This window comes from Acomys russatus, chromosome 15 (assembly GCF_903995435.1).
Source record: "Acomys russatus chromosome 15, mAcoRus1.1, whole genome shotgun sequence".
Lineage (NCBI taxonomy): Eukaryota > Metazoa > Chordata > Mammalia > Rodentia > Muridae > Acomys > Acomys russatus.
The window spans coordinates 65,780,594-65,801,093 of record NC_067151.1 but is presented as its reverse complement, the minus strand read 5'-3'; the positions used below and the strand labels follow the sequence as shown (position 1 = coordinate 65,801,093).

Below are 20,500 nucleotides of genomic sequence, written 5' to 3'. Positions count from 1 at the left end.
CAAGTTCCAGGACAGCCAGGGCTGTTACATAGAGAAACCCTGTCTTGAAAAACAAAAAACAAAACAACCCCCGAAGAGTGGGTTTTTTGTTGTTGTTGGTGGTGGTGGTTTTTTTTCTCTTTGAAACAGGGTTTTTCTGTGTAGCCTTGACTGTCTTGGACTCACTTTGTAGACCAGGCTGGCCTCGAACTCACAGAGATTCGCCTGCCTCTGTCTCCCGAGTGCTGGGATTAAAGGCATGTGCTACCGCCTGGCTAGTATTCCATTTTTAAAAAGTACTTTATTTTTATTTTGTGTGCATTCGTGTTTTGCCTGCATGCATGTCTGTGTGAGGGTGTCGGATCTTGGAGTTACAGACAGGTGTGAGCTGTCATGAGGGTGCTAGGAATTGAACCTAGGTCCTTTGGAAGAGCAGGCAGTGCTCTTTAACTGCTGAGCCATCGCTCCAGCCCTGACTTATTTATTCTTGTTTACTTACATTCTTTCCAAAACAGTAGTGCCTGTACATTTATACTACATGTAATGCTGCAGTGACTGTCCTTGTGTATGTCCCTGTACAGAAAGAAGCCTGGGTATGCAATAGCCTTAGATCTGGAAAGTTCCTCCAGTTGGAATTCACTGGAGAATAAAACGATTTTGCGTCAAAGTTCTGTGACTACTAGATTTTTTTTCTCATTTTGTGTTATTTTAAAAAATGAAAATCCTAGCCGGGTGTGGTAGTGCATGCCTTTAATCCCAGTACTCGGGAGGCAGAGGCAGGAGGATCACTGTGAGTTCGAGGCCAGCCTGGTCTACAAAGGGAGTCCAGGACAGTCAGGACTGTTACACAGAGAAACCCTGTCTTGAAAAACCAAAAAAGAAAAGAAAGAAAATCCTGGGCTGGAGAGATGGCTGGCTCAGTGCACTCAGAGCGCTGGCTGTTCTTCCAGAGGTTCTGAGTTCAATTCCCAGCATCCACATGGCAGCTCACAGCCATCTGTAACTCCAGTTCCAGAGCATGTGATACCCTCTCATAGATATACATGCAGGCAAAACACCAATGCAATTAAAATAAATTATTTTTTTAAAAAAGAAAGAGGAGCGGGCGGTGATGGCGCACGCCTTTAATCCCAACACTTAGGAGGCAGAGGCAGGTGGATCGCTGTAAGTTCGAGACCAGCCTGGTCTACAAAGTTAGTCCAGGACAGCCAAGGCTACACAGAGAAACCTTGTCTCGAAAAACAAAACAAAAAGGCTGGAGAGATGGCTCAGGGGTTAGGAGCACTGACTGCTCTTCCAGAGGTCCTGAGTTCAATTCCCAGCAACCACATGGTGGCTCACAACCATCCACAATGAAATCTGGTGCCCTCTTCTGGCCTGCAGGTATACATGCAGGCAGAACACTGTATACATAATAATAAATAAATATTTTTTAAAAAGAAAGAAAAAATCCCAACCGTTTGATTTTAAACCAATAAAGAGCCAGATGCTGGGGTGAAAACCTGCCAGCTCAGAGAAGCATAGGAAAGCACTCAGCTGACCTTCCCGCTCAGCTCACATCCCAGAGGAAAAAACAAAGAGTTTATTGCTCAGCTGACAGCCCAAGAGAAAAAGCCCAAAAAACTAAAAGCCAAAACGCTTGCTTGCTCAAAGCTCAAAAGCCCTTTCTTATCCACACTGTCTTAAATGCCCTTCAACTCAAAGTCCCTCCTGCTTTCTGCCTCTTGACCTAGTGTTAACTTTATTAAATCCTGTGTACAGAAAGTTCGTGGGTTACAGGTGTGTGCTAGGGCTGGGCCACAACATAATCACCTGTTTACAATAAACAATAAGTTCTTGGGTTAAAGGTGTGTGTGAGGGCTGAGCCACAGTGAACAAGTTTTTACAGCTCACAGTCTCAGGGTTCACAATGCCATCAAATATCCTGCAAGAGTTTTGCTTTGAAACAAGGTTTCTCTGTGTAGTCTTGCCTGCCCAAGAACTCACTCTGTACGCGAGGCTGCCTTGAACTCAGATCCACCTGCCTCTACTTCCTAATGCTGATATTGAAGGTGTGTGCTACCCCTGCCTAGCAACTCCTTTTGTGCCAGAACTACATATGTTGGGTAGAAGCAGTTTACCTGGGATGACAGAAGCATGGAGTTCATAGTGTGGTGCTGGAAACTGAGCACCATGCTGTACATAGGGGGCTTTTATTAATTACTGTGAATATATGTAGCCTACTATAAGCAAATGGAACCCCACAAGAAAGCGATAATTTTCTGTTTTCCTTTATTAGGTTTCAACTTTCTGTGCTGTGGGGTCCACCGTAAGAGAGGTAGATCTGCTGTGTGTCTGTGCTGACTACGCATGTGGTCCTCGCAGTGACTGGCAGCCAGCTCTTCCCTGTAACAGCTGTAGCAGAGCATGTGGTGTGCCTTTGCCAGGACAGTGCTATCTTAGCATGAAGTGCACCCTGCCTTGTTTCCTTGAGTACATCTGTCCCAGCTGTTTATTTTCCCTCTTCTTCTATTAGTTCAACTCTTTGTTCTTCATTGTGTTGTGTTTATTTCTCTTGGTTTTTCCCATTCTGTAGATGGGGCTTCAAGATGGATGATTATAGCTGAGTGTGGTGTCTCAGGAGGGGGAAGCAAAAGAACTGGCCAAAGTTCAAGACTAACCTGGGCTACATAAGTGAGTTGTAGGTGGAGCTGGGCTACAGAGTAAAATCTTGTCTTGGGGGCAAAAAGACCAAAACAAGGAGTTTTAATAACTCGCAATGATAATCAATAGTATTTCTAGAAGAGTTGCTACAAGTTCTATATGGCTTGATTCTTTTTTTAAAAAGATTTATTTCTTATGTATACAGTGTTCTGCCTGCACGTACCCCTGCAGGCCAGAAGAGGGCAGCAGATCTCATTACAGATGGCTGTGAGCCACCATGTGGTTGCTGGGAATTGAACTCAGGACCTCTGGAAGAGCAGTCAGTGCCGTTAACTGCTGAGCCACCTCTCCAGCCTGTGTCTTGATTCTTAAAAGAACTTTGGGTTGCAGGAGACTGACCTTATAGATTTGAATATACTCTGTGGTAAATGGTTTGTATTAGTTCCAGGCCCTATTTCAACATTTTATAAATGAAAATACGGCCTAGAGAAGTTTAACCAAACTGCCCAGGTAAGTCAGTCAGTAAATGCTGAATTCCATGTAGAGACCTAGCAGATCTAGCTGCCCGAGTTGTAAAGCCCTCTTTTTCTCTCTCCTCCCCCCCCCCCTCTTCTTCCTCTTCCTCCCCCTCCCCCTTTTCTTCCTGCTCCCCCCTCCCCTCCCCCTCTGAAGCACGTATTCTTATCCACTGTGTTATTACTGCCCCCTACTAGTCTTTTTTTCCAGCTCTGCAGATCAGTCCCAGTGTCTGCACAAGGAAGAGAGCACTGCAAACTTCCTGCTGTCCCCTTGCTAATCTTTTTTTTTTTTTTTTTTTTTGTTTTTCGAGACAGGGTCTCTCTGTGTAGCCTTGGCTGTCCTGGACTCACTTTGTAGACCAGGCTGGCCTCGAACTCACAGCGATCCGCCTGCCTCTGCCTCCCGAGTGCTGGGATTAAAGGCGTGCGCCACCGCGCCTGGCTTCCCCTTGCTAATCTTTTTTGTTTTGTTTGAGGATTTTGTTTGTTTGTTTGTTTGTGTTTTGTTTAGCTCCTTGCTAATCTTAAAGTTGCTGTGTGAACTAACTTGGTTGTAAGCTAGCTATTTCTTGCTGAGTGTGTTCTGTCTGAGCCGGAAGTCTGTGATGCAGGAGAGAATAGCACAGAAAGGAATTAATCTTTCTGGTTTCCTTCAAAGCAGAAAAATTCTGAGCTCTTGGAAGTGTAGAATGTGAATTGTTAGTCATTCTTTCAGAAACTACTTTAGAAGTTAACAAGTCATTTAAAAATGATCTATTTATTCTTATTTTATTGTTTTATGTGTATGATATTTTTTTGCATGTATTTCTATGCACACCTGTGTGCCTGGTGCCCGTGGAGGCAGGAAGGGGGTGTGGAATCCCTTGGAGCTGGAGTTATAGATGGTTGTAGCCACCCTGTGGGTGCTGGGTCTTGATCCAGGTCCCCTGGACGAGCAGCCAGCGCTTGAGCTGCCCACTTGTCTCTCCAGCTCTGTGAACAGACATTTTGCCAAGAGTTAATAACTAATCTGTAGACAAGTTCAAATATCTAAGAAGGACTCTTGAATTTATCTACTGGCAAGTCTTCTTTTGGTCTAATATAAACAGTAGTGAAAAGCCTTGCTGTTTTGTTTTTTAATTTTATTTATTAAAATTTATGGTGTGTGCCAGGTGCAGTGGCGCATGCCTATAATCCCAGCACTTGGGGAGGCAGAGGCAGATGGATCGCTGTGAGTTCGAGGCCAGCCTGGTCTACAAAGCGAGTCTGGGACAGCCAGGGCTACACAGAGAGACCCTGCCTTGAAAAAAAGATTGTGAGTGTGTAACAGCTGGTAGTTGGCTTTAATCCCTGCACTCAGGAGGCAGAGACAGGCGGAGCTCTATGAGTTCGAGGCCAGCCTGGTCTACAGAGTGAGTCCATGGCAGCCAAGTCTATGTAGAGAAACCCTGTCTCAAAAAACAAAAGACATGTACCACCAAGACGGACTCTTTTTCTGTTTATTTTTATGTAAAAGTCTTGCTGTTCAGTCCTTCCCTGGCCTAGAACTGTGTGCCACAAGCTGGCCTGGAGCTCACTGCAGTCCTTCCTCAGCCTTCAGGTGCTGGGGTATTAGTGCGCACTAGTAGGCCTGCTTTCTTGTTGTTGATTTTTTTTTTTTTTTTTTTTTTTTTTTTTTTGAGACAAGGCCTCTCTATTTAGTCCTGGCTGCTCTGAATCTTTGTGTTAGACCAGGCTGGCGTTGAACTTACAAAGATCTTCCTGCCTCTGTCTCCCAAGTGCTGGGATTAAAGGCATGTGTCACCATGTCTTGCTAAAATGTACTCCCCATACACCCTACCCCCACCCCCCTTTTTTTTCTCTTTTTTTTACAATTTATTTGTTTAGTATACAGTATTCGGCCTGCATGTGTACCTGCCTGTCTGCCAAAAGAGGACACCAGATTTCATGATAGATTGTTGTGAGCCACCATGTGGTTGCTAGCAGTTGAACTCAGGACCTCCGGAAGAACAGTGCTCTTAACCTCTGAGCCACCTTTCCAGCCCCACAATGTACTTTTTTCCTCCCTTGTTCGTTTTCTGGGTTTTGGTGGGGGTTTTTGTTTGTTTGTTTGTTTTTGGTTGGTTGGTTTTTTTTTTTTTTTTTTTTTTTTTTTGAGATAGAGTTTCACTGTGTGGCTCTGTCTATCCTGGAATTTGCTATGCAGACCAGGTTGCTCGTGAATGCACAGAGATGCACCAGCCCTCCTGCCACCCACCCTCCCCTCACCATGCTGAGATCAAAGGCATGGGCCACTAAGCTTGGCCAAGCCCAGCTTTGTTTTTGTTGTATGTTAAACAAAGTTGGTTTGTTTGTACGCTCTTTTGAAGCCTTAGAACCCCTCTGTCTGGCAGTTAGAGCCTTCTGCCTCTGCCTCTCAGAATGGTGTGACCACAGCTTTCCCTCCCTTCTCTTTTTCCTCCCCAACTTTACTTCCTCTTCCCGCTAGCTTTTTTCCCCCTCTCCATTTTGTTCTCTTCATTCCTCTCCCTCCAAGTTTTCCCCTCCCTGTCCTGCAATGTCTTAAGTAAGTTCAGTTCTGCAGTTTCACTGACACACACTTCAGAATATACTTTCGCAGTCCTGGTGTGAGTGTGCAAGACTGCAGTTCTGCCTTGTGGGAGGTAAATACAAGAGGATCAGGAGCTCAGGGGCATCATTGCCTAGGGGATTGGAGGCCAATCTAGACTGCAAGAGACTGCCTCAAAAACCAGCAAGGGAAGCCGGACATGGTGGCACACGCCTATAATCCCAGCACTCGGGAGGCAGAGGCAGGTGGATCTCTGTGAGTTCCAGGCTAGCCTGGTCTACAAAGCGGGTCCAGGATAGCCAAGGCTACACAGAGAAACCTTGTCTCGAAAAACTTAAAAAAAAAAAAACAAAAAAACAAAAAACAGCAAGGGGGAGGTTGTCTCTATAGACACGCAGTCTTTTTCTGGTGGTGGAAGGAAGGCTGTAACCTAAGTACAGTATCATTGTTATATCTAAGCACTTAACAGTAATTGTACCTAGAAATGCAATTCAGTGATAGCACATTTACTTATTGTGTCTGCATGTGTGTGGGAAGGTCACAGGACAGCTTGCGTCAGTTCCCTCCTCGCATTATGGGATTTCATGAGGCTTTGGCAAGTATGTTACCTCTAAGCAGTCTTCCCAGCCCGAAGCCTTGGATTTGTTCCCTGGTGCTGCAAAAGAATATAATAATAATAATAATAATAATAATATTTTTTTTTTAAAGTTAAAATCGGGCGGTGGTGGCGCGCGCCTTTAATCCCAGCACTCGGGAGGCAGAGGCAGGTGGATCTCAAAGCCTGGTCTACGAAGTAAGTCTAGGACAGCCAAGGCTACACAGAGAAACCTTGTCTCAAAAAAGAAAGAAAGAAAGAAAAAGAACAGTTAAAATTTCTCTCTTAAGGCTTTCATCTACATTTTAAAATTATTTCATTTATCTTGTGGGCGGAGGGTGTTGTGTGCCATGGCACACTTTATGGAAGTCAAAGCAGAACTTGGCAAGTATTTGCTAAACCCCCCCCCCCCATATGCGTCCTGGGATTAGACTTCAGCGGCAGGCACCTGCACCCACTGAACCATCTTGCTTGCTCTGTCTTGTCTCTCCTCACCCTCCCCCCATGAGAGAGGGTTTCTCTTTGTAATTTTGGCAATCCACTCAATTTGTAGACCAGGCTGGCCTCAAACTCACAGGGATCCGCTTGCTTCTGCCTTCTGAGTGCTGAGATTAAAGGCATGCACCACCATGCCTAGCTACTAGGAACATTTTCTTTCTTTCTTTTTTTTTTTCTTTTCTTTTTTTTCTTGTTTTTCTTTTTTTCTTTTCTTTTTTTCTTTTTTTAAGATTTATTTATTTATTTATTATGCATACACTGCTCTGCCTGCTTGTACCCCTGAAGGCGAGAGAGGGTGTTAGATCTCATTATAGATGGCTGTGAGCCACTATGTGGTTGCTGGGAATTGAACTCAGGACCTCTGGAAGAACAGTCAGTGCTCTTAACCGCTGAGCCATTTCTCCAGCCCTTTTTTCTTGTTTTTCGAGCCAGGGTTTCTCTGTGAAGCCTTGGCTATTATGGACTTGCTTTGTAGACCAGGCTAGCCTCGAACTCACATCAATCCGCCTGCCTCTGCCTCCCGAGTGCTGGGATTAAAGGCGTGCGCCACCACGCCTGGCTTAGGAACATTTTCTGATGGACAATAGTCTGCTCTATTATTGTATGAAATGGTCTCTCAGGCTCGCCTTGAATTCACTGTGTAGCCTGTCATGACCTTGCCCCTGTTTTCCAAGTGCCTGCCCCCAGCCATTCCCCGTCCACCCCAGTACTGGGAAACAAATCTAGATCTTAAATATTCTGGCAAGTGTTCTGTCCCAGCCTGATGGTCTGGTGTTTTGTGTTTGTTTTTTTTCCGAGACAGGATTTCTCTATGTAGCTCTGGTTGTCCAAGCTGGCCTCCAACCCACAGAGATCCACCTGCCTCTGCCTCCCAAGTGCTGGGATTACCGATGTTCAGGTTTTAGCTATGGAAGTAAATCTTACTGTTTTCTCAGGGCCTGGGTTTACTGTTTAGCATATTTTGGCCTTGAACTAGCAATGCTTTGATAATCCTGCCCCAGCCTCCGAAGTGCTAGAACTGTAGGTGTGGGGATGCTGCCACACCAAGCCCATAGCTCTTTCTCCTTCTGCCATGGTGTCACTGACATTTTCTATGGTGGTTAAATGTATTAAACACAGAAGCCAGCCGGGCTCAGTGGCATGCGCCTTTTAATCCCAGCATTTAGGGAGGCAGAGGCAGGCAGATCACTGTCTGGCTACCCTTGTCTACAAAGTTAGTCCAGGACAGGGAAGGCTACACTGAGAAGCCCTGTCTTGAAAAAAACCAAACGACAAAACAAAACAAAAAAATCAAAGCACAGAAGTCAGGAATGCCCTTTAATCCTATCACTCAGGGAGGCAGAGACAATCAGATTCATGTGAGTTCAAGGCCAACCTGGTCTACAAAGCAGTCCAGGACAGCCAGGCCTATAGGAGAAACCCTATCTTAAAAAACAAAAAATAAACAAACCCAACAACAGTAAAAAGGAAAATATTAGTGCTGGGCAGGTGAAATGGCTCCGTGCTTGTTGATGCCCTGGGCTTGGTCTGCAGCCTCCACAGTAGCCAGCCTGGTCTACAAGCCAGTTCCTGAACGACCAAGGCCACACAGAGACCCTGTCTCAGAAAAACAAGCAAATTAAAAAAAAAAACGTAAGTTGCCCTCTGACTACGATGTGTATGCCTTGGTTCACATGGCACACATACCAAACATATAACAGAAGTGATGAAACGGGAATGTGGCCGTATGAATTAGAAAAGAGGGTAGACTAAGAGTGTAGCGTGCGTTGAGGCCCTTGTAAGTAGAGAAGAGGAAGAAAGAACATTTAGAAAGTGCTGTTGGGCAGGCATGGCTCGGCTAGTGTAAGCACTCGCCATGCACTAACCACGCAAGCCCAAGTACTCAGGCTTATTCCCGGATGTGGTAGCTCACTTCGGTAATGCCAACAAGAAGGGAGGTAGAGGAGATTCAGGGGAGCTCAGGAAGTAAACAGCATAGAGGCAGAAAGGAGACTGCCTCCAAAGTAAGGAAAGGCAGAAGGCAAGAGCCAGTTCCTCAAAGTTGTCCTCTGACGTCTGCATGAAGGCTGTGGTAAACACGTGCACACACAATAAGTCAGTCAGTAAATTTTATTTTAAAATGAGTTTTCTTAAAAAGTGCTATCTTACTGGACGGTGGTGGCGCACACCTTTAATCCCAGCAGTGGGCAGGAGGCAGAGGGAGGTGGATCTCTGAGTTCGAGGCCAGCCTGGTCTACAAAGAGAGTCCAGGACAGCCAGGGCTACACAGAGAACCCTGTCTCGAAAAACAAAAACAAAAAAAAAGTGCTATGCAAAAGGATTTGGTATTAGCACAATTAGTTCATTACCACGTTGAGTTTTACACAAACTTTGATCCTCACAGGGAGGACTGTGTTTATATATGCTTAAGATTTTTTTCTTGATTGATTATTTTTTTCTTTTCTTTTTTGTGTTTCTTCTCTTCTTTAAGCAGCAGCATCTGGAATCAAGAGGCCCACAGGCTCTGAGGTGAGTTTCCTATTGATTCACTGCTTGCTAAAAGTGTAATTCTGAGATAGAGAGTGTCTGTCCAAGTATGTCCAAGCTAATGACATCACAGCACACTGCTGTCACCTACAAAATTCATACTTGAGGACTATGTAGTTAAGTTACAAGAAAAGAAAACGGGGCCTGGAGAGATGGCTCAGAGGTTAAGAGGTGGCCTATAGGTGTACATGTAGGTTGGGCACTCATATACTAAACAAATAAATAAATCTAAAAAAAATTTTTAAAGAAAATGGTAAAATATCTCATGATATTTTAAGTAAGTTTATGGTTTTGTGTTAGCCATATTAAAAATTATCTTGGGCCTTATGCGGGCTGTGAGTTAGACACAGACATCATTTTCCCTTTGCTTACATCTTGGAAAGTAGACAGGATGTGAGAGAGAGAGGGAGAGAGGGGAATATTTATTTGACATGTTTTTATTCAAAGAAAATAAGTGCAACTGCATAAATAGAATTATTTTCACATTCCTAAACACAGCAGTAGTCAAAAATAATGTCCAGATAGCTGTGAGTTAGACTGTAGGATCTAGTGCAAACATCACACTGTACTGAAAAGTCGGAGACTGCACATCACGGATCATCACCCTAGGCTCTGGTCGGCTCTTGGCCTGTCTTGTTTTGTGTTTTTGTTTTTTGAAACAGGGTCTCTCTGTGTAGCCCTGGTTGTTCTGAACTCACTTTGTAGACCAGGCTGGCCTTGCGAACCCACAGCTATCCACCGCCTGCCTCTGCCTCCCGAGTGCTGGGATTAAAGGCGTGCACCACCATGCCCGGCTCATATAGTGGTGTTTTTGCATCTTTTTGGTCCACTAGAAATTAGTACACAGCTCAGCCGGGCATGGTGGCGCACAGCCTTTAACCCCAGCACTCGGGAGGCAGAGGCAGGCGGATCGCTGTGAGTTCAAGGCCAGGCTGGTCTACAAAGAGAGTCCAGGACAGCCAAGGCTACACAGAGAGACCTTATCTCGAAAAACCAAAAAAGAAAGAAATCAGTACACAGCTCTTTTGACACAGGGTATCATTGCACAGCCCTTACCCTCCTTCCTCAGCCCCTGGAGCACTGAGATTTTATGCACCACCACACCTGTCTACAACTCTATTTTTTTTTTTTTTAAGATTTATTTATTATTTATACAGTATTCTGCCCACATGTGTGCCTGCTCACCACATGAAGGCACCAGATCTCATTACAGGTGGTTGTGAGCCACCACATGGTTGCTGGGAATTGAACTCAGGACCTTTGGAAGAGCAAATGGTGCTCTTAACCTCTGAGCCATCTCTCCAGCCCCTACAACTCTATTTTTGTTGTAGGGAATTCGTGAGGTGGTGGTGGTTGTTTTGAGACATGGTTTTTCTGTGTAACAGACCTGGCTGGTCTGTAATTCCAGGCCGACCTGAAACTCTCAAGTGATGTACCTGCCTCTTACTCCTGAGTTCTGAGACTAAAGGCCTGTGCTGCCATACCAGCTTTTTTGTTTGTTGTTTGTTTTTGGTGTATAATGGGTATTCCTGTGTGTAGAGATGGGAGGCTGGTGTCAAGTGTTCCACATACATGCACACACAGTGTAGATGATCCTTCACCTCATATACTGAGGCAGAGACTGTTGCTGACCTTGGAACACAGCAGTTGGGCTAATCAGCTGGCTAGCTTGACCTGCTGATCCTGTCTCTGCCTCTCGTGTGTCTCGATTACAGTGGGCTGCTACAGCCACTCAGCTTTTACATAGGGATGCAGACACTGGACTTCACGCTTAAATTGTAAGCTCTTTGCCTGATGGGCGATCTCTCATACAGTAGTAGCATATATATTGATATTTGTTTTCTAGTATAAGAGAGTTTATATGCGGGGCGGGGTGAGGGGAGGGAGTTAGAACCTAAGTGAGGTATGAGGGCAGAAAGACACAGTGAGCAGTGAGCTTTTCTTTTCTTTCCTTTCCTTTTCTTTTTTTTTTTTTTTTTTTTTTTTTTTTTTTTTTTTTTTTTTTTTTTTTTTTTTTTTGGACATAGGGTTTTAGGGTTTTTCTTTTTATTTTCATTTTTTGAGACAGGGTTTCTCTGTGTAGCCTTGGCTGTCCTGGACTCGCTTTGTAGACCAGGCTGGCTTTGAACTCACAGCGATCCGCCTGCCTCTGCCTCCCGAGTGCTGGGATTAAAGGCGTGCGCCATCACTGCCCAGCGGGACATAGGGTTTTTCTATACAGCTCTGGCTGGCTTTAAACTTATGGAGATCTTCCTCTGCCTCCAGAGTTCTGGAACTAAAGATGTATGCCGTGATGTCTGGCTGTAATATCATAGACCTAGTTGCTGCTACTTCCTCCCTGCTGAAATTCAAGGAGTAATTTTCTGCCGAGCCTGAGGACCTAGCATCTAAATTCAATCTCTGAGACCCATTCCATGGAAAGAGAGAACCAACTTACTGATTATTTCTTTTGTTATTTTAAGTTTTATTGGAGTGCTTATTTGTTTATTTATCCTTTTACTTTTGAGGAAGGGTCTCATTTAACCAACTCTGGCCTCCCAGTGTGCTTTGTCTAAGCTCTCTGAGGTGTTGGCTTTAAACTCTAGATCCCCTGCTTTCCCCTACTAACGGCTGGTGTTCCAGGTTTGCACTAGCACGGCACACCTGGCTCCTCAGTGCTTCAGATGGAAGTCAGGGCTTCCTGCAGGCTGAGCAGGCACTCTGCCAGCCGAGATGGAGCTCGCTCTGTACTCAGGGTAGCCTGGTGTTCTCTGTAGAGCATAAGCTGACTTGGAACTTTGGGCCTACCATATAGTGGGATTGCAGGTGTATATGCCTCTTTTCTGTGCAGTGTGTTCAGTTTGCTATACTTCTCCCGTAAGGAGATTTCCTAGCCCACCTTAGTTTTGTTTTACTTTTGTACTTGTGTCAGAGTCCTCAGAAAGTTGACCTGGTACTTTTTTCTGAGATTTCAAGCTTTTTGCTTAGAATATCTCTGCAGGTCTTTGAGGTGATACACTTCTTGTTTGTTTTGATTGTTATTATTTTAAACCTCATATGGCTCAAACTTGGAATGTAACCAAGATTAGACTTGAACTGCTAATCATCTCACATCCAGCCTCCCAAATACTGTGTTTATAGGTGCTCACTACCAAAAAAAGTCTTTTTTACTAAAGATTTAAGGGCAAGTGTGGTGTCACATGCTTTTAATCCCAGCACTTGGGAGCTAGAGTTGGGTGATCTCTGTGAATTTGAGGCCAGCCTGGTTTACAAAGTGAGTCCAAGACAGCCAAGGTTACACAGAGAGACCCTGTCTTGAAAAACAAACAAACAAAAAGGTGGTGGTACAGAATTTTCACTAGTCCTGTTCTGGCTTCCTGACACGGTGGCTGCTGTCCTGGCATGCTGACTCCTGGGCAGCTGGTGAGAGGCCGCTTTGTGATTTACTCCTCTTCTATTTCTGGAGCTGTGATGTGGGTGGAACATAAAGTCATATCGTGTACTTGAGAATCTCTTCAAGTCTGGTGAGACGGCTCCTCCTGTAAAGGCATTTTGGGTTTTTCTTTTTGGTTTTTCAAGACAGGGTTTCTCTGTGTAGCCGTGGCTGTCCTGGACCTTGCTCTGTAGACCAGGCTGGCCTCGATCCACCTGCCTCTGCCTCCGGAGTGCTGGGATTAAAGACATGTACCACCAGAGTTTGGGGGGTTTTTTTGAGATAGGGTTTCAGTCTATGTGTGTCTGACTGGCCTGGAACTCACAGACCTAGTTGCTTCTACTTTCTACGTGCTGAAATTCAAGGTGTGTGGCACTATACCTGCCTAGAGAGTAAAGTAACTTTCTGCCAAGCCTGAGGACCTAGCATCTAATTCACTCCATGGAAAGAGAGAACCAACTTCTGAAAGTTGGCCTCTGACCCAATCCCCAAATACATATAATAAAACATGATTTTCAAAAGTCTCTTTGGGGGTCGGAGATATGCCTCAGTGGTTAAGAGCATTGACTGCTGCTGGTCTCAAGAACCTGGTTTCAATACCCACCACTCACAGGACAGCTCACAACTGTCTGTACCTCCATTTCCAGGGGGCCCAACACCCCCACACAGACATGTAGGCAAAACACCATTGCACACAAAATAAAATAAATAAAAATATCTTTAAAGTAGCCATTTTATTACCTCATTCCTTTTTTTAAAAAAAAAAGGGTTTATTATGTATACAGTGTTCTGCCTGCATGTACACCAGCATACCAGAAAGAGGGCACCAGATCTCATTGTAGAGGCTTGTGAGCCACCACGTGGTGCTGGGAATTGAACTGAGGAACTCTGAAGAGCAGCCAGTGCTCCTAACCTCTGATCATCGCTCCAGGCCCATGCCCCAGACTTTTAACTTTTGGTTTATAGAATTCCTCATATTGCTGGTGCCTACATCAGTTCTAGAGGGAAATTAATTTTAAATCGAATTGTTTGAGTTAGCATGCAAGGTTAGAATTATCTTGAGTTCCGGGGGGAAGGAGGGTAGTAGTGACTTTTAAAGGCTTTTCCTTATTTTGTATTAAGTTCCACTGAGAAATTCCAGCCTCAGTTATTTTTATGTACTGTCACTATAGCTGTTTATCATATCATGTGGGAAACTATAGTCTTCTGGGGGTTTTGAGACTTTATCAGCGAGGTTCCACAGGTTAACATTTGGCTTACCAACTAGCCTAAGATAGCCTTTTTGTATTAACCATCCTTTTAACTAGTGCTCCCAAATGCTGGCCTTATAGGCATGCACCTCTACATGGCTATATATTAATCTTAAATTTTTCTTTTAGGGACCTTACGCCTCTATCCTGCCTGTCAAGAAAATAGGCCACCGAAGTGTTGATCCCTCTGGAGAGACTACATATAAAAAGGTAAGTCTGGCAGGCTGGGTGGAGCATCTTACTTTGTAACACACGGAGGGCTGCACTGTTATCCTCCTGGGTTTGTAGTTCTTGTTTTTGAAATATTGTCTCAGGCCGGCCTAGAATTCAGTATGTAGTTGAGGCTGGCCTTGAACTCTGTAGTTTTTCTTCCTCAGCCTCCTAGTGCTGAGATTATACGGCGAGTCACTGTGCCTGGCAGTGCTGCGCTTGATACTTGGTGCTGTTCCCCATAGACTGTACCTTTGTTGTCTTACTTTGTTTGTGGGTTCATGGTTTTGATTCATTTGAGACATGGTCTCTCAGGACTGGCCAGAGCTCAGGGTGTAGTCTATGATGCCTCAGACTCCCGGAGCTCTGCCTGCCTTCGACTCCTAAGTACTGAAATGAAAGGCTTGCCCCATCGCACCCAGCCCATTAGTTGATGATGAGCACTGAACATAATGTAACTTGTGTTTCAAAATTTAGTTCACAGAGGATGAATTTCTTTTTTATGTGTATTTAAAGGAGACTGTTGCTGCTAATGAAAAATCTTGTATTGGTTGATACTTTTTAAAGACAGGATCACTGTACATAGTGCTGGCTGTCCTCCAACTCATTATGTAGACCAGATCCAACTCAGAGATCCACCTGTCTCTGCCTCCCAAGTGCGGGGATTAAAGACACTACCATGTCCAGCCATGGTTGATATTTTCATTAAGTGGAAGAAATTGGATTTCATTATTAGACACAAATATATGTCTGAGTCGTAAAAGGCCACTTTTTTCTGGCTTGGATTTTTGTTGTTATTGTTTGTTTGTTTGTTTGTTTGTTTTTAGAGGCAGGGTTTCTCTATGTGATAATCCTGGCTGTCTTGGACTCCCTTTGTAGACCAGGCTGGCCTCAAACTCACAGAGAGTTGCCTGTCTCTGCCTCTGCAAGTGCTGGATTAAAGGTGTGCGCCACTGTGTCTGGCTTTTTTTTGGATAGGGTCTCCTAAGGTAGTCCAGGCTAGCCTTGAACTTCCTATGTAACACTGGGTACCATCCATCCTACCTCTATCACACCCTCCTTTTTTTTTTTTAATTATTTTTTTAACGTTTTTTTATTCTTCTTAATTTGAAATTTCAGTCTCAAGTTGCCAGTATTACCAAGCACTTTGTAGAGATTAAAGATGGTGTTTTACAAAGCAGCTAGAAACCAGTCTCCAGCGTCTCTTTCTTCCACAAACATAGCCACATGTCTTCAGTTGCAGGGGATTCAGTTCCTTCTTATGACCCAGATACTGCACACATGCGGTGCACAGACATGCATGCCGGCAAAACTGCCACACATGTAAAACAAGAGGTAGAAGAGGACAGCGAACATACATGTATGTGTTACATCCAGCTACTGTAGTCCCATGCATATATACCACACAGCCATCCAGACAGAAAAATAGGTTGAATTTTTCGTGTGTGTGTATGTGTGTGTGTGTGTGTGTGTTGGCCTGGAATTCTATGTAGGCTATGCTGACCTACAATTCACAGGGATCTGCCTGCATCTGCCTCCCAAGTGCTAGGTTTAAGGACGTGCACCACCATTCCTGGCCATGTTTTCTTTTTTAATTAAGAGGTTTGTTAGTGTTTACTACTCTGTCCTTGAAAGAAACACTTGTCCTTCTTTGAGAGGCCCAAAGCTTCTGTAGCTACAGTCAAATCAGAATCAGGCAGTAATACAGAGCTCTTTCCTGGCTGAGGCCTGCACAGATGGCCCTCTTGCTACTCTGAATGTTCAGTTTTCTTAATCGTTGGTAGGTTTAATTGCAGTGCAGAGGACCAGATTGCTAAGTTTTATCTAAACTATTGGAAGGGATTGTGCTTTCAAGTGTTTCTGCTACAGTTTTCCTCGGGGTTAGTGGGTTTGGTAGATTGGTTTAGTATTTTACAGCCGGGTGTAACCCAAGCTGACCTAAAATTTAACCGTGTAAATGGTGGGATTCCAGGTGTGTCACCATGCTCAAATTTCTCCTTAGTTTGTATTGGTATGGCCAGGCTTTGGTTTGCTTTGTTTAGGTTTTTATTCTATTAGGGGTTGGCAGTTGAAATAGAGACAGGGTCTCTGTTTGGCTTTGAACTGGATTATAGGCATTGCTGCCCACACTTTGGTTAGACTTGATACCAGAACATTTTCTGTAATTTCTTTATTGTTTCTTAGACAACTTCATCAGCCCTGAAAGGTGCCATCCAGTTGGGCATCACTCACACTGTGGGCAGCCTGAGTACCAAACCAGAGCGAGATGTCCTCATGCAAGACTTTTACGTGGTGGAGAGCATCTTCTTTCCCAGGTACAGAGCCCAAGCAGTGAGTGTGCAGGAGATAGCCTGGACAGCATGGCTGTTAAATCAGCCGCAAGGCAGTTTTAAGGCCTCTCATCTAATTAAAGACTGTCAGTCCTTAACCTTGTTGTAAATAGGGGAAAGGGATGAGAGAGTTTAGAGAGCTGGCTCTGCTGTACGCCTCTGGCCAGTGGAGTCTCTCGTGTAACAGTCAGACTCATTTAGGCGAGTGAGATGGCTCAGCGGCACAGGAAAGCCTAACAGCCTGAGTTTGAGCCCCAGGACCCACATGGTGGGTGAAAACTCCTTCAGGTTTTCTCTGACTTTAGTACTTGTACCAAGGCATGCACACCTGGGTATACATACTGAATAAATGTAATCTTAACAAATGTTTTCAGAGCTGAGCGGTGGTGGCGCACGCCTTTAATCCCAGCACTCGGGGGGCAGAGGCAGGCGGATCTCTGAATTCGAGCCAGCCTGGTCTACAAAGCAAATCCAGGACAGCCAAGGCTACACAGAGGTTTCTCTAGTCTTGGCTGTTCTGGAACTCTCTTTGTAGACCAGGCTGGCCTGGAACTCACAGAGATCCGCCTGCCTCTGCTTCCTGAGTGTTGGGATTAAAGGCGTGCGCCACCAATGCCTAACAAAATAAACTTTTAATTGATTTGATGCATTGCCTAGGAGGCAGTGTGAGTCCTGTGTCTTATTCTCCTGTGACCCGCACACAAGTTGACTCATCCCCATCCCATGTCTCTAAGAAGTATGTTGGGCCGCCCTTTAAGCATCTGTTCAGGGTGGATTCCATGGGTAAGGTTTTTTTTTTGTTTGTTTGTTTTTTTGTTTTGTTTTGTTTGTTAAGTATACAGTGTTTTGTCTGCATGCATACCAGAAGAGGGCACCAGATCTCATTATAGATGGTGGTGAGTCACCATAAGGTTGCTGGGAATTGAACTCAGGACTTTTGGAAGAACAGGCAGTGCTCTTAACCTCTGAGCCATCTCTCCAGCCTGGGTGAGGTTTTTTTAATGTTTCCCCACAGTGAAGGAAGCAACCTGACACCGGCTCATCACTACAATGACTTCCGGTTCAAGACCTATGCACCTGTTGCCTTCCGTTACTTCAGAGAGCTCTTTGGCATTCGGCCTGATGATTACTTGGTGAGTTCCTAATTGCAGACCCTGTGACTTGAAGATAGGAGGAATAGCTCAAGGGACACGCTTCTTGCATCTTCTTGCCTCCGTGTTCCTTAAAATGGGTGTGGATCTGTAGCTGACCTCTACGTGGGCAGGCCCTGGCGTGGTCACTCTTCATGCGTGTCTTCTCTCACTTGCAGTACTCCCTGTGCAGCGAGCCGCTGATTGAACTCTCCAACTCTGGAGCTAGTGGCTCCCTCTTCTATGTGTCCAGTGATGATGAGTTCATTATTAAGACAGTCCAACATAAAGAAGCTGAGTTTCTGCAGAAGTTGCTCCCAGGGTACTACATGGTGAGTGAGGAGCACGGCCGAGGCGGCGGTCCTCAGCAGGGCAGCAGTGCTGTTGTCTTGCTTTTGGTTTCTCGAGGCAGGGTTTCTCTGTGTAGCCCTGGCTGTCCTGGAACTCGCTGTGTAGACCAGGCTGGCCTCCAACTGGTAGAGCTCCACCTGCCTCTGCCTCCCGAGTGCTGGGATCACAGGTGTGTGCTACCACCCAATTCTGAGCCTTTTGGATCTGATCTGATCTTAGAGGTGGAAGTCAGGACAGGGCTTGGTTGTTGTTCTGGCTTCTGAGAGAGAATGCCTTCCATACTGGCCGTTTAGTCTCTGCCTCCCGAGTACTGGGTTTGAAAGCGTGTGCCCAGCACACTGGGTTTAAGGTGCCTTGAGAGATTTTGGACAAATACGTAGGGCAACACGTTTTACCTCAGTCCTTTGTAAAGCAGAGAAGCAGTAGGTAGCAACTTTTGCCTTGAGTGTCACTGAAAGTCAGCTAATCTGTTCTACTGCTGTCAATTTTATGCCTTAGAATCTTAACCAAAACCCTCGCACTCTGCTGCCCAAATTCTACGGACTGTACTGTGTACAAGCAGGCGGCAAGAACATACGGATCGTGGTGATGAACAACCTCTTGCCGCGGTCTGTCAGAATGCATGTCAAGTACGACCTGAAGGGCTCCACTCACAAGCGGCGCGCTTCTCAGAAGGAGCGAGACAAGACCCTGCCCACCTTTAAGGATCTGGACTTCCTGCAGGACATGCCCGACGGCCTGTTCTTAGACGCCGACATGTACAGTGCTCTCTGTAAGACTCTGCAGCGCGACTGTTTGGTGAGCTGTCGCTTCCCTCTATTTCAGACATGGGGATCCTTTCATTGAAAAACCCTGTGGACCACGCGTGGTGGCACACGCCTGTACTCCCAGCAGAGACAGACAAGTGGAGCTCTGTAGGGTGACGACAGCCTGCTCCGTAAAACGAGTCCATGTCAGCCAGGGCTTCGCAGAGAAACCCTGTCTGGAACAGAACAACACAACACAACACAACATAGCACAAAAGAGAAAAGCCTTGTGATTCTCTGGCATTCAGTCTGTGGGAGGAGGCGGGGCTCAGAGCTGCCCGTCATTGTCTTGCCCTTCTCAGCCTCTCTCATTGCCACACCTGTTGTGCGTGATGTGTGCTTTCACTAGCCTTTTTTTTTTTTTTTTTTAAAGATTTAATTATGAGTGCTCTGTCTGCATATACACCAGCACACCAGAAGAAGGCATCAGATCACATTGTACACAGTTGTGAGCCCACCCTGTGGTTGCTGGGAATTGAACTGAGGACCTCTGCAACTAGTATCTTACTGTTTGGCCATCTCTCCAGCCCTTGTTAAGGTTTTTCAAATCCTGGCTGTCCTGAAATTCAGTCTTTAGACCAGGCTGGCCTCAAACTCAGCGATTCACCTGCCTCTGCCTCCTGAGTGCTGGGACTGAAGCTGTCCACCACCACGCCCGGCTTTCTTAGTCTTACTTTTTATTTCCAGTTTGTTGTTCACGAACCTGTTTCAGTAATCTTTTTTAACCTTCCGCTGTGTTCTTTTATTGTGTAAACATTTGTTTTTGTGCTGCATTTATTTACATCTGTACTCAGTAAGTGTTGAACTGCCTGAAGCTGATCACATACAGTTCTTCCACAGATCTTTTTGGCCATATCTTTATACAATGTACTCTTTTTGTTTTTTGTTTTGTTTTGTTTTGTTGCGAGACAGGGTTTCTCTGTGTAGCCCTGGCTGTCCTGGACTCACTTTGTAGACCAGGCTGGCCTCGAACTCACAGCAATCCGCCTGCCTCTGCCTCCCAAGTGCTGGGATTAAAGGTGTGCGCCACCACACCTGGCACAATGTACTCTTTTTAAAAAGATGTATTTATTTATTATGTGTACAGTGCTCTGCCTGCATGTACACCTGCAGGCCAGAAGAGGGCATCAGATCTCATTATAGATGGCTGTGAGCCACCATGTGGTTGCTGGGAATTGAACTCAGGACCTCTGGAAGAGCAGACAGCACTCTTAACCTCTGAGTCTCTGTCCAGCCCCACAATGTACTTTTTTCCTCCCTTATTCATTTTTGGGTTTTGGGTTTGGTTTTTTTTGTTAGTTTTGTTTTTGTCAGTTTTTTGAGACAGGGTTTCTCTGTTTAACAGCTCTGGCTGTCCTGGAACTCTCTCTGTAGACCAGGCTGGCCTGGAACTCAGGAGATCCACCTGCCTCTGCCTCCCAAGTGCTGGGATTAAAGGTGTGCGCCACCAGCTGTTTGTTTTTTGTCTGCCTGTTTTGTTTTGAGATCTCAGGCAGCCCGAGCTGTCCTTGCGTTCCCTATATAGCTGAGGATTACCATGTGCTACGTCTGGGCGCGCAGGCTTATGCACCATGCTCAGTTTGAGCTTAGATTCCCAAGCATCTAAGCAGACACTCAACAAGCTGAGCTACGACCCAGCCTATGGTTATGGATGTTCCTTACAGTATAAATTCATCGTCCTTGGGCCTTGAAAAAGACAGTGTT

General features: G+C 45.3%; 1 protein-coding gene across 1 annotated transcript in view; it reads left to right on the top strand.

The window, feature by feature from the left end:
* Pip5k1a (phosphatidylinositol-4-phosphate 5-kinase type 1 alpha) overlaps positions 1–20,500 on the top strand; it is a 40,675-nt gene that overhangs the window by 10,138 nt on the left and 10,037 nt on the right. Inside the window, exons 2-8 of the mRNA XM_051157688.1 lie at positions 2,258–2,296; positions 9,252–9,289; positions 14,099–14,179; positions 16,364–16,494; positions 17,525–17,642; positions 17,819–17,971; positions 18,489–18,788. Coding sequence (XP_051013645.1) covers positions 2,258–2,296; positions 9,252–9,289; positions 14,099–14,179; positions 16,364–16,494; positions 17,525–17,642; positions 17,819–17,971; positions 18,489–18,788 — 860 coding nt within the window. The remainder of the gene's footprint in view (positions 1–2,257; positions 2,297–9,251; positions 9,290–14,098; positions 14,180–16,363; positions 16,495–17,524; positions 17,643–17,818; positions 17,972–18,488; positions 18,789–20,500) is intronic.